The sequence below is a fragment of the Mercenaria mercenaria genome, chromosome 3 (genome assembly GCF_021730395.1).
Source record: "Mercenaria mercenaria strain notata chromosome 3, MADL_Memer_1, whole genome shotgun sequence".
Classification (NCBI taxonomy): Eukaryota; Metazoa; Mollusca; class Bivalvia; order Venerida; family Veneridae; genus Mercenaria; species Mercenaria mercenaria.
In genome coordinates, this window is record NC_069363.1 from 68,644,556 (window position 1) to 68,658,499 (window position 13,944).

The window sequence follows — 13,944 nt, forward strand, 5'->3', positions numbered from 1 at the left end:
TTAAGAAAGGTGTTCAACTATCTTTCAGTTAAATGAATGACAAGGCCGTTTTGCAAATGAACATTGGTTTGCTTTTCATTACATGCACTTTTAAGGATTTGCCACTGTCTGTTTTGTTTCTCAATAAAATCGCAAAAGTCACACGTCATTAAGAAATCCCACCTCATCCACTTCAAAGATGAAGTGGATAAATTGTTTGCTCATTGTCTGATCAGTCTGTTGTTCATTTTGTCTCCGAACAATAACTAGAGAACGCTTTGGCCTACAGTGGTCAACCTTTATAAGAATGCATGTGGTAAGATGACACCTATTGTTTTTATGTTAGGTCAAGATCAAAATAACCTCCAGACTGAAAGCCATTTCCACGCAGTAACTAAATAAAGGTTTGGCCTGCATTCGTTATGAAATTTCCTAGGATAATTATCTGTGGCCAAGATATGGCATCTACTGCCTTACGGTTAGTAGATCGGCGACCAAGTTCACAGCTTATAAAATGCCTCCGACATGCCGTCAGTGGGGAAATGTGTTTAACAGACAGCGCTTGTTTGAAATTGTAATTATGAGGTACTTTCTATTATTTCATTGCACTGGCACAAGACCAGAAAGGAAAGAAAATGCCATCATACCCCATGTATACTTTACACCAAGATCAATTCGAACCTACTGGGTGTATGCATGTATTGAGTGTATAATAAGGTTAGGTTTAGGTTTAACATGGGTTTTGGTTTAACATGGGTTTTAATAGTGTACATTCAATGCGTATGTACATTCAATGTGGGAGAATTAATGCCAACTGAATACTTTAAGAACCATGGTAATGAACTGGAAAATATACTAACCCATTTCACTCGCGCATTTCTCCCCTAAAACGCACAGTTCGGTGAAAGGAGGGTACTATGCATAATGAACATATCTCCCATCGCCCAAAGGTAACAGTGTCTCAATATTTCTTATCGCAGAGACAATCTGCGTATTTTATGTTCGTCAAAGTAACAGAAAAAAGACACAACCGTGTACACATGATAGGTGAATTGTAAGCAAACAAAAACGGACCATGCATTATTGTATTTTAGATTTTATACAGGCAAACATTTAACACAATTTCATTAAGACTGATCCAAAATTGTGACTTCTAAGAGTTGTTGACGGAACAATCCGATCCCAATAGTTCACATTTGTGCTTTTTATGCTCAGTTGCATGAGACACGATCTCCTAATGTACATTTTTTAAGCAGTTCCACAAACTATTTTTTAGAAACGATTGCTGACAAACGATGTGAATTTCAGCAAACTTTAAGGCATATAGTAATAGCGCTGTCCGTCTGTATGTTAGATTTTTCGTCCGTCCGTAACACTTAATGTCTTAGTTATAATAACGAGTCGAAGTATATCTTTTTTAAAACGAATTAAGACTTCGTTATTGCGAAATCAGTATTTATCAGTATTTTCGAAGAAAACAGCATTATCAAAGAGATAAAACGAACTGTAGTCCCAACATAGTTCAGAAAGTGAGTTTTCACAACCGATGTCACAAGGTTTTGTAGGTCACGTGACGTATGTTAGAAAATGACCTCAAAAGGAAAGGTTAGAAAGGTCCCACTAGGATATATGCATGCCAATAATGGAGACAACATTTCACTGTGTGTTTGTGGATTTATTAGGACCTATAACTCCCACTTTAGATTAAGGAAATCGTTATATTCTAACCGCGGCCGACTATGACATTGCATTACCTAGAACTGAGACTGAACGTGTTGCTGAAGCTTTGTTGGATATATTTTCCAGAGTCGGATTTCCGTGACAGATGAACGTCATTTCACCTCACATTGAAATAGACGTTCACAACTCCGTCCAATCCGAAGTGCAACGGTTTTTGTAAACGTATGAATGTTATTTTAAAGAGCATGCTCAAGAAGATGCGTCTAAAGACGGATATCTGTTTTTGTATTGTTTGCATACCATGAGATTCCCCTCTCACTAGTGGAGCTGTTGCACGACATAACAGACAAATACAAGTTCTAAAACAAATATGGACTAAAACCGAAACACATACGAGTACGTATTAGACATCATAGATAAACTAGAGAAGACATCATAGATAGACTAGAGAAGACATCATAGATAAACTAGAGAAGACATCATAGATAGACTAGAGAAGACATCATAGATAAACTAGAGAAGACATTATAGATAGACTAGAGAAGACATCATAGATAAACTAGAGAAGACATCATAGATAAACTAGAGAAGACATCATAGATAGACTAGAGAAGACATCATAGATAAACTAGAGAAGACATGCAAGGATGCTAGAGAAAGCTTACACGAATATAAGCACTGTTACGATAAGAGTGTTAGGAATACAAGCCTGCAGATAGATGACAAGCCTGCAGATAGATGACAAGTTGTTGGTAATATTACCAGCTAACCACATAATAGTGGAAAGGGCCGAATAAAGTGACTGATGTAATGGACTATATAGTTACTGTAGATTATAGAAGTGTGGAGACAGGAGTTGTTGACGATGAGAATTTATTTGATTAATAAATTTTATTCGTCAGTATCATCTGAAATGGACAATTTGAAGACGTGCAAATCAGTCCTAAGTTATCCAGCGCTACTGACATACCTTATTGCAAGTTGAATGCTACAAGTGATAGAGTTAAGCATCAAGGGAAATTATATCACGTTGCAGATTTTGCTAAGAAGAGTAATATGATAGGACTATCATGTTTTTTATTCAAATACATCGTCTGATATGAACTTCTTTAAAAATGTCGGTGAAGTCAAGTTGTTCCAGCCAATAGGAGATTAAGCTGAACATCATTAATTACTTGTGTGTAAATAGTTTGAAATACAGAGTGAATTGCTTGATCCCAGAAATTATTGAGCTCTCGAAAATCATAGTAGTACGAGTCATTAAGGCTACCTAGGTAGCCAGAGGAAAATTGTATACAAGACAGAAAGGTCTCATCAGCTATGCGTTTTAACAAAGGACATTCAATTTATTTTGTAAGCTAGTATAAGACAATGTCACGTTAGCATCTGGACTCATTTCTTTTAAGGGGACGCATATTGCTACATTCACAGTTCATATAGCAATGCGGAAGGGGTGCATATTCAAGAAATCGATGGTGGGAAAATAAAAAACATATTCCTAAACTGATATAATACTGATGGACACCTGTAATATTCAGTATTTTGTGGATAAGGATGTGGTACTATGAATGTAATAGGAAAACAGAGGTCTCTGTGAAAGTTCATTCAACACAAAATATTAAGCTTTTGTATAAGGGAAAAAAACAGTTTTTTTACAATAACAGTGTTCCAAATAATGTTGAAGGGATGAGATTTTCTTTCTAACACACCAGGTTTGCTTAAACATGTAAAAATTTAACGCCACGTCTGTTCATCTCGGGATGGACGCCATATTTGTCATTGATAAAAAATGTAAACAAAAAATTCAGAGTGGGATTAGCATTGCAAGGGCATAACATGACATTCTACACAATGAATACCTTAGAACAGATATCTAAGATGCTACACAGGTCAGGCGGGTTAAGTGCATAATGTCGATCACTTGAAATTTATCTTGAAAAGGTGGTTAATTTTAGTTTGTTTACATGGTTTTTAATTTTCCCACGACTTCTCGGCGATTCACTGCAAATGTATTACTGCGCCGGACGAAAGGTAACTCTAATAAACAACGGGAGACAACGTGTACGATTTTTAAAAAAACATGTCGATGATTATAATTTCTTATCAAATAATGAATCCTATTCAGATATTCGTCTTTAATATTAGAAAATTTTTAATTTCTGTGGACATTTGTCAAATAATATTACTTACAGTGGACTACTTTGCGCATCAAACTGGTTTCCGCTTCAGTTGTGAGGCACTTCCGTTATACTTTTTGACAACAATAACAAAACACAAAATGAATCAATAAAGTCACTTATAAACCGACTGCTACTTAAATCAGTGTAAGTAAAGTTGTTGTTACAACATTATACATGTTCGTTACGTTATGAGATAAAGTTTATCTTGAATTGCATAATCCATTAATTACGTTTAGATGATATTGCATTTACAACTTATTTGACCCCTTTTTTTACGTGAATGACAGCATTCTCGTGCAACTCGTGCAAACAGAATTATGAAAAGTATGGTGGAGAATTCAAGGACAAATTATAAATGACATTAAAGTGAGGATAACTGTATATTCGTCCAGTTTTGATCATTGACATTCCTGCTGTTTATTAGTAACTTTTGTAAACAAGATTAGAATGTTGCTTTTGCACATATACACATTGGACCTCTCAACCAAATTTCATACCTTATTTTTGGGATTTTTAAGACAATACAATTCAAAAGTTTGTTGAATGTGTTTTGATATTTAAGTGCATTGTAGTTCATGAATACCAAGTTAAAAATTAATAATGGCAACATTTCTAGGCCTTTATTGTAAGTCACTAGACTTCTGTAACGATAAATGTTTAATGTATTAAGGGGAATATACTCTTTTTAGTTTTGTAATGTGGCATTCCTTGACCACCGTATCTTTTCTTATGCACTACTTTGTAAACAAACTAAATAATGTGTTTTAGCTCACATATGCGAAATGAAAAGCAAGACAGTGAACTTATTTCACATTCTTTCTTTAAGTTAGAATCTGTAGGACATTGATAAATGTTTGGACAAAGTGAAGCACTATTATTTTCGCACCAAAAAGTCTTAATTGTTGACTTTGAATGTACACAAGAAGTCTTATGTAATTCAACAATAACTTTCTTGTTTCAGTTTTTCTCATTTTTATTTTAGTGAGCAATCCTTTGTGTACTTATAACAGTTGAAACAGTATTCATTTCATTTACCAAAACCTTGTACTTTTTTGCAGGTAAATTTTATAATACCCCACCCACTTTTTTCTAATTTCAAAGTATGCGTCCCCTTAAGGTTATATCAAAAATGTGCTTCGGTGGTGTAGTCGAAAGAAGTCCCTAATAAATAGATCCTAATTTTCCATTTTTCGCGCATTTGTGCATAAACCGGCGGCCAAATGGGCATTATTTCACTCGTGGGATGAATTTTACATAAAATAAGACACTTTACATGCTATTATTTGCATGTTTTTGAGTTGTTTACTTGAAAACGAAAGTAGGGTGTTTATTCTGCAGACCGCTTTCTGAAATGCGGCAATATGAGGGTACCCGACTTCAGTTGACTAGCATTTCACTGGATACAATTCAACACCCCTTTTTCTTTTCGTTTTCTTGAAGCAAATGTATGGATATCATCTTGTGGAAAATAGGTCTACGACGGAGTGAAAATCTGGAAACTGTATCAAAATTGTTCTGAAGTAGCTGAATTTTATATGAAACAAAGAACAATTTCTTTTATTGGTATATAGCCTTTTAAAGATATATGAAGTGAAATTAATTCCCTTGGTTATAACGCATTGTTTTCCTGTTCTTTTCTGATATAAGACATTCTAGGGCTAGATGCGTATACTACAAATAATATTTTTCTTTAACCACTTGTACTTACTTTTAACGTCTAATTTTACCTAGAAATTAAATTCATTTCGTACTTGGTTTGTTTGTTTTAATTATTGTCCTATGTTACATAATAAGGACATTATTACAGGGCCTTAAGTTAGACTGGTATGAATAACTGATATCCATAATTTGAATTCACGATATTAAATCACACACATTTTGAGATCTTTTATGCGAATTTATTCAAATCATAAAATGTATTTTCAAGTAAAAAATATAGTTATATTAAAACGAATTAAGGATATCCAAAAACAATCGTATTTAGAGGTTTCCAGTATTATGTTATGTGATATCTTTAATTCATTTTATGATATGTTTATAAAATGATATTAGAATATACATCTAATGACGTCTTTAATTATATAATGCATTATATTATGTACATTGTTGACTTTGTTTTTCAAGATATCTCTATATAACTACATGTACATTTATTGATATCATACAATGAATTTCGGATTTCAATTTTTTTTTTATAAATATCATAAAATAGTGAATAAATAGTAAAAGAACTCTGTTTCATTGAATGGAGTGAACTGTGTAATCATCTTTAATTTGCAATGGTTTTAATGATTTTCTGTTAGCATGGTCATTGTTCTAATTACAAACGGTTGCGTTACTATTGCTATACATTTTAAGCATTGTCCATGTCTTGATTGAACTTACCTATTACTCGAGCGATGAAATTCAACAAACCCAGTGCAAACGTTCGTTCATTTTCATGCGCACATCTGAAAAATAAGTAAAAATGGAAATATATTAGCCATTGATTAGGTGGTATATTTGAGCAACTCCGAATTATTTGAATTAAGAAAAGATATTGTTCTCGTGGGAACAATTCTCGACTGGGCGGGTTATGGTATTCAATGCCTGGAATTTATTTTTACATCACACGTAAGTGGGGTATTTTAGCTATTGATGCACGTGCGTAATTGTCACAGTCGAACTACTCGAAATAAAACAGTATGCACGCTTCGTGTATTGAAGCACTCACATAAGCAGTACAGTCAAAGCAGAAACTGTACTACTTGAAACGACGATCACAGAGTTAAAGCAAACATTCTCCTACTTCATACGAAAACTGTGTGCCTCGTCATTTTTTTTTCTGCATACAGCTTAGCACCACAATTAAAGCTTGGACTGTATGACTTCAACTGAAGACAGTATGCCTCGGTTTTGATGAACTCAACTAAGAACCACAGCTAAAACAGGCACTGAACCTCCCGAAACGAAGACTGTACGCCTCGAGTATTGACGCACTTATCTTAGCACCACAGTAAAAAAGGCATTATTGACTTGCAATGAAACAAATGACTTTTTCTCAAATAGCAATATAATAAATAACATTAATATAGAAAAAAGTTTAATCATTAAGAAGTCACAGAACAAATTAAAGTTAAAATAGATCCATTGATTCAGTTGACTATATGACCCTTTATTCAGGGTACCATAATTTATAGAATTATGGTCAGTAAAGTAACAGTTATCGTCATAAATGCCATAACAACCTATAAGAAATAAAAAAAAGTTAAATCTCAAAAAACAAAATATTTTACAATATCTTCAGTATAATAAAAATTGGGGGTCAAAAGTCTAGGGTTTGTAAAACTGGGGGTGAAAAGTCTTAGGGGTGAAAAGTCTAGGGGAGAAAAAGGCTTGGGGATGAAAAGTCTGGAATTCACTTGATACGAAGGATTTGATGCACTCACCTTAGCACCACAGTTAAAGCAGGCACTGTAATACTTGATACGAAGGATGTGATGTACTTGATGCACTCACCTTAGCACCACAGTTAAAGCAGGCACTGTACTACTTGATTCGAAGGATTTGATGCACTCATCTTAGCACCACAGTTAAAGTAGGTACTGTACTACTTGATACGAAGGATTTGATGCACTCATCTTAGCACCACAGTTAAAGCAGGCACTGTACTACTTGATACGAAGGATTTGGTGCACTCATCTTAGCACCGCAGTTAAAGCAGGCACTATACTACTTGATACGAAGGATTTGATGCACTCACCTTAGCACCACAGTTAAAGCAGGTGTAACATTGAATACTGACCCCGTTGAAAATAGACCCCATGTGTCCTTTTCCAACGTTGAGAATTGACCCCGTCAACATTTCAACATTAAATTTTGATCAAAAGGTCCTTTTTCAACGTTGAGAATTGACCCCGCCAACATTTCAACATTAAATTTTGATCAATGGGGTCAATTTTCAACGGGGTCAATATTTAATGCTACACAGGCACTGTACTACTTGATACGAAGGATCTGATGCGCTCACCTTAGCACCACAGTTAAAGCAGGCACTGTACTACTTGATCTTAGAATTTGATGCACTCATCTTAGCACCACTGTTAAAGCAGGCACTGTACTACTTGATACGAAGGGCACTGTACTACTTGATACGAAGGATTTGATGCGCTCATCTTAGCACCACAGTTAAAGCAGGCGCTGTACTACTTGATACCAAGGTTCTGATGCGCTCACCTTAGCACCACAGTTAAAGCAGGCATTGATACGAAGGTTCTGATGCGCTCACCTTAGCACCGCTGTTAAAGCAGGCACTGTACTACTTGATACGAAGGATTTGATGCGCTCACCTTAGCACCACAGTTAAAGCAGGCACTGTACTACTTGATCTTAAGGATTTGATGCACTCATCTTAGCACCACAGTTAAAGCAGGCACTGTACTACTTGATACGAAGGGCACTGTACTACTTGATACGAAGGATTTGATGCGCTCATCTTAGCACCACAGTTAAAGCAGGCGCTGTACTACTTGATACGAAGGTTCTGATTCGCTCACCTTAGCACCACAGTTAAAGCAGGCATTGATACGAAGGTTCTGATGCGCTCACCTTAGCACCGCTGTTAAAGCAGGTGCTGTACTACTTGATACGAAGGATGTGATGCGCTCACCTTAGCACCACAGTTAAAGCAGGCGCTGTACTACTTGATACGAAGGTTCTGATGCGCTCACCTTAGCATCACAGTTAAAGCAGGCACTGTACTACTTGATACGAAGGTTCTGATGCACTCACCTTAGCACCACAGTTAAAGCAGGCACTGTACTACTTGATACGAAGGTTCTGATGCACTCACCTTAGCACCACAGTTAAAGCAGGCACTGTACTACTTGATACGAAGGATTTGATGCACTCACCTTAGCACCACAGTTAAAGCAGGTGTAACATTAAATACTGACCCCGTTGAAAATAGACCCCATGGGTCCTTTTCCAACGTTGAGAATTGACACCGTCAACATTTCAACATTAAATTTTGATCAAAAGGTCCTTTTCCAACGTTGAGAATTGACCCCGCCAAAATTTCAACATTAAATTTCGATCAAAAGGTCCTTTTTCAACGTTGCGACTTGACCCGCCAACATTTCAACATTAAATTTTGATCAATGGGGTCAATTTTCAACAGGGTCAATATTTAATGCTACACAGGCACTGTACTACTTGATATGAAGGATTTGATGCACCCACCTTAGCACCACAGTTAAAGCAGGCACTGTAATACTTGATTCGAAGGATTTGATGCACTCATCTTAGCACCACAGTTAAAGCAGGTACTGTACTACTTGATACGAAGGATTTGATGCACTCATCTTAGCACCACAGTTAAAGCAGGCACTGTACTACCTGATACGAAGGATTTAGTGCACTCATCTTAGCACCGCAGTTAAAGCAGGCACTATACTACTTGATACGAAGGATTTGATGCACTCACCTTAGCACCATAGTTAAAGCAGGTGTAACATCCCAGTAAACACCTGACGTCGTACCGACGTTGGTTAGACGTTGGATTTTGGTCGCGACGTCGGCGACCTGAATCCAATGTCTTACCAACGTCATAACCACGACGTCTAATAGACGTCAGGCTTAGACGTCTAGGAGACGTTGGAATTAGGTTGGTTAGAAAGTCTGTTTAAATGTTTTCATTTATGAAATTAACTGGTGTAATTTTGCTAGTATAGTTTAAAGATAGTTATGCCTGAACATGCGCTTATAAATAATAGGTCATTCGCACATCAAACATTATCATTAATTATGTTACAAAATCGCATGAGATTGTCTTTTTTCGGAAACGGATTTCTTTTTTACCAATTTAAAACATTCAGGAAAAAATTGCATTCTATACACATGTATAAATTATTCTAAATTCACCTAAGAATCTTCTTCTACACATGTTGTTTATTAGTCATGCCTTTGTGAGATAAGCCTTCATCGGTTTACACAAGTCTTCCGGTAATTTGATATTTTGTGGGATAAGATAGAGCAAGTTTATAAATACTTTACACAAAGGGATCCGCAACGTGAGTAGCAGATTTTTGAAAATTGTACTTAGTTTAATAGTTATTCTTTTTAGTGTGATGCATTATGTTTATTACTTTAAAAATCAGTTGCGTTTAACATAAAACTTCATTACATTTTATGAGGTTATAGAGATTTCTTATTGAATTTAAAATAAAACATGTTTGTTTTGTACGTAGCAATTATGTTCTTTAATAATAGCTCTAGCATACTTGTATAAGTTTTCAAAATTTATGAAATGATGAAACTGTCAAATTTTATACATTTCAGATGGGAATTTTAGCGGAGTTGAAGAATCATGCAGACATGACTAAACTTGAAAGTTTCAATTTCTGGATTACCTTTTTTGAATTTATGATATTAGACTTATGTCGCTATCATGTGAAATAAAGATGATAAAATACATGTATTGATTACTTGTTTGATTGCAAATTTTGTTGAAAATTTGGTCAGATTTTGGTTGGAAAGTGGTTAGAGTTTGGTTGGAAAATGGTCGGATTGCGACGTCTAGCCAACGTCGGGATCCGACGTCTAAACGGTTTGCAAACCCAACCAAAATCCAACGTTAATCCGACGTCGGGGTCCGACGTCTATACGACGTCTAACCGACGTCAAATGCCTACTGGGATTAAATACTGACCCCGTTGAAAATAGACCCCATGTGTCCTTTTCCAACGTTGAGAATTGACACCGTCAACATTTCAACATTAAATTTTGAGCAAAAGGTCCTTCTTCAACGTTGAGAATTGACCCCGCCAAAAATTTCAACATTAAATTTCGATCAAAAGGTCCTTTTTCAACGTTGCGACTTGACCCCGCCAACATTTCAACATTAAATTTTGATCAATGGGGTCAGTTTTCAACGGGGTCAATATTTAATGCTACACAGGCACTGTACTACTTGATACGAAGGATCTGATGCGCTCACCTTAGCACCACAGTTAAAGCAGGCACTGTACTTCCTGATACGAAGGATTTGATGCGCTCACCTTAGCACCACAGTTAAAGCAGGCACTGTACTACTTGATCGTAAGGATTTGATGCACTCATCTTAGCACCTTAGTTAAAGCAGGCACTGTACTACTTGATACGAAGGGCACTGTACTACTTGATACGAAGGATTTGATGCGCTCATCTTAGCACCACAGTTAAAGCAGGCGCTGTACTACTTGATACGAAGGTTCTGATGCGCTCACCTTAGCACCACAGTTAAAGCAGGCATTGATACGAAGGTTCTGATGCGCTCACCTTAGCACCGCTGTTAAAGCAGGCGCTGTACTACTTGATATGAAGGATGTGATGCGCTCACCTTAGCACCACAGTTAAAGCAGGCGCTGTACTACTTGATACGAAGGTTCTGATGCGCTCACCTTAGCACCACAGTTAAAGCATGCACTGTACTACTTGATACGAAGGTTCTGATGCGCTCACCTTAGCACCGCAGTTAAAGCAGGCACTGTACTGCTTGATACGAAGGTTCTGATGCACTCACCTTAGCACCACAGTTAAAGCAGGCACTGTACTACTTGATACGAAGGATTTGATGCACTCACCTTAGCACCACAGTTAAAGCAGGTGTAATATTAAATACTGACCCCGTTGAAAATAGACCCCATGGATCCTTTTCCAACGTTGAGAATTGACACCGTCAACATTTCAACATTAAATTTTGATCAAAAGGTGCTTTTTCAACGTTGAGAATTGACCCCGCCAAAATTTCAACATTAAATTTCGATCAAAAGGTCCTTTTTCAACGTTGTGACTTGACCCCGCCAACATTTCAACATTAAATTTTGATCAATGGGGTCAATTTTCAACGGTGTCAATATTTAATGCTACACAGGCACTGTACTACTTGATACGAAGGATCTGATGCGCTCACATTAGCACCACAGTTAAAGCAGGCACTGTACTTCTTGATACGAAGGATTTGATGCGCTCACCTTAGCACCACAGTTAAAGCAGGCACTGTACTACTTGATCCGAAGGATTTGATGCACTCATCTTAGTACCACAGTTAAAGCAGGCACTGTACTACTTGAGACGAAGGGCACTGTACTACTTGATACGAAGGATTTGATGCGCTCATCTTAGCACCACAGTTAAAGCAGGCACTGTACTACTTGATACGAAGGTTCTGATTCGCTCACCTTAGCACCACAGTTAAAGCAGGCATTGATACGAAGGTTCTGATGCGCTCACCTTAGCACCGCTGTTAAAGCAGGCGCTGTACTACTTGATACGAAGGATGTGATGCGCTCACCTTAGCACCACAGTTAAAGCAGGCATGGTACTACTTGATACGAAGGATTTGATGCGCTCACCTTAGCACCACAGTTAAAGCAGGCACTGTACTTCTTGATCCGAAGGATTTGATGCACTCATCTTAGCACCACAGTTAAAGCAGGCACTGTACTACTTGATACGAAGGGCACTGTACTACTTGATACGAAGGATTTGATGTGCTCATCTTAGCACCACAGTTAAAGCAGGCGCTGTACTACTTGATACGAAGGTTCTGATGCGCTCACCTTAGCACCGCAGTTAAAGCAGGCATTGATACGAAGGTTCTGATGCGCTCACCTTAGCAGCGCTGTTAAAGCAGGTGCTGTACTACTTGATACGAAGGATGTGATGCGCTCACCTTAGCACCACAGTTAAAGCAGGCACTGTACTACTTGATACGAAGGTTCTGATGCGCTCACCTTAGCACCGCAGTTAAAGCAGGCACTGTACTACTTGATACGAAGGTTCTGATGCGCTCACCTTAGCACCGCAGTTAAAGCAGGCACTGTACTACTTGATACGAAGGTTCTGATGCACTCACCTTAGCACCACAGTTAAAGCAGGTACTGTACTACTTGATACGAAGGTTCTGATGCGCTCACCTTAGCACCACAGTTAAAGCAGGCACTGTACTACTTGATACGAAGGTTCTGATGCGCTCACCTTAGCACCACAGTTAAAGCAGGCATTGATACGAAGGTTCTGATGCGCTCACCTTAGCAACGCAGTTAAAGCAGGCACTGTACTACTTGATACGAAGGTTCTGATGCGCTCACCTTAGCACCGCAGTTAAAGCAGGCGCTGTACTACTTGATACGAAGGTTCTGATGCGCTCACCTTAGCACCACAGTTAAAGCAGGCGCTGTACTACTTGATACGAAGGTTCTGATGCGCTCACCTTAGCACCGCAATTAAAGCAGGCGCTGTACTACTTGATACGAAGGTTCTGATGCGCTCACCTTAGCACCGCAATTAAAGCAGGCACTGTACTACTTGATACCAAGGTTCTGATGCACTCACCTTAGCACCGCAGTTAAAGCATGCACTGTACTACTTGATTCGAAGGTTCTGATGCACTCACCTTAGCACCACAGTTAAAGCAGGCACTGTACTTCTTGATACGAAGGTTCTGATGTGCTCACCTTAGCACCACAGTTAAAGCAGGCATTGATACGAAGGTTCTGATGCGCTCACCTTAGCACCGCAGTTAAAGCAGGCACTGTACTACTTGATACGAAGGTTCTGATGCGCTCACCTTAGCACCGCAGTTAAAGCAGGCGCTGTACTACTTGATACGAAGGTTCTGATGCGCTCACCTTAGCACCGCAATTAAAGCAGGCACTGTACTACTTGATACGAAGGTTCTGATGCACTCACCTTAGCACCGCAGTTAAAGCATGCACTGTACTACTTGATTCGAAGGTTCTGATGCACTCACCTTAGCACCACAGTTAAAGCAGGCACTGTACTTCTTGATACGAAGGTTCTGATGCGCTCACCTTAGCACCACAGTTAAAGCAGGCATTGATACGAAGGTTCTGATGCGCTCACCTTAGCACCGCAGTTAAAGCAGGCACTGTACTACTTGATACGAAGGTTCTGATGCGCTCACCTTAGCACCGCAGTTAAAGCAGGCGCTGTACTACTTGATACGAAGGTTCTGATGCGCTCACCTTAGCACCGCAGTTAAAATAGGCGCTGTACTACTTGATACGAAGGTTCTGATGCGCTCACCTTAGCACCGCAGTTAAAGCAGGCGCTGTACTACTTG

The 13,944-nt window shown here is 38.2% G+C and overlaps 1 protein-coding gene across 2 annotated transcripts in view; it reads right to left on the reverse strand.

The window, feature by feature from the left end:
* LOC123524464 (solute carrier organic anion transporter family member 4C1-like) overlaps positions 1–13,944 on the reverse strand; it is a 112,844-nt gene that overhangs the window by 1,252 nt on the left and 97,648 nt on the right. For both annotated transcript variants that reach the window (XM_045302674.2, XM_045302673.2), the window contains exon 11: positions 6,225–6,289. In XM_045302674.2, coding sequence (XP_045158609.2) covers positions 6,225–6,289 — 65 coding nt within the window. The remainder of the gene's footprint in view (positions 1–6,224; positions 6,290–13,944) is intronic.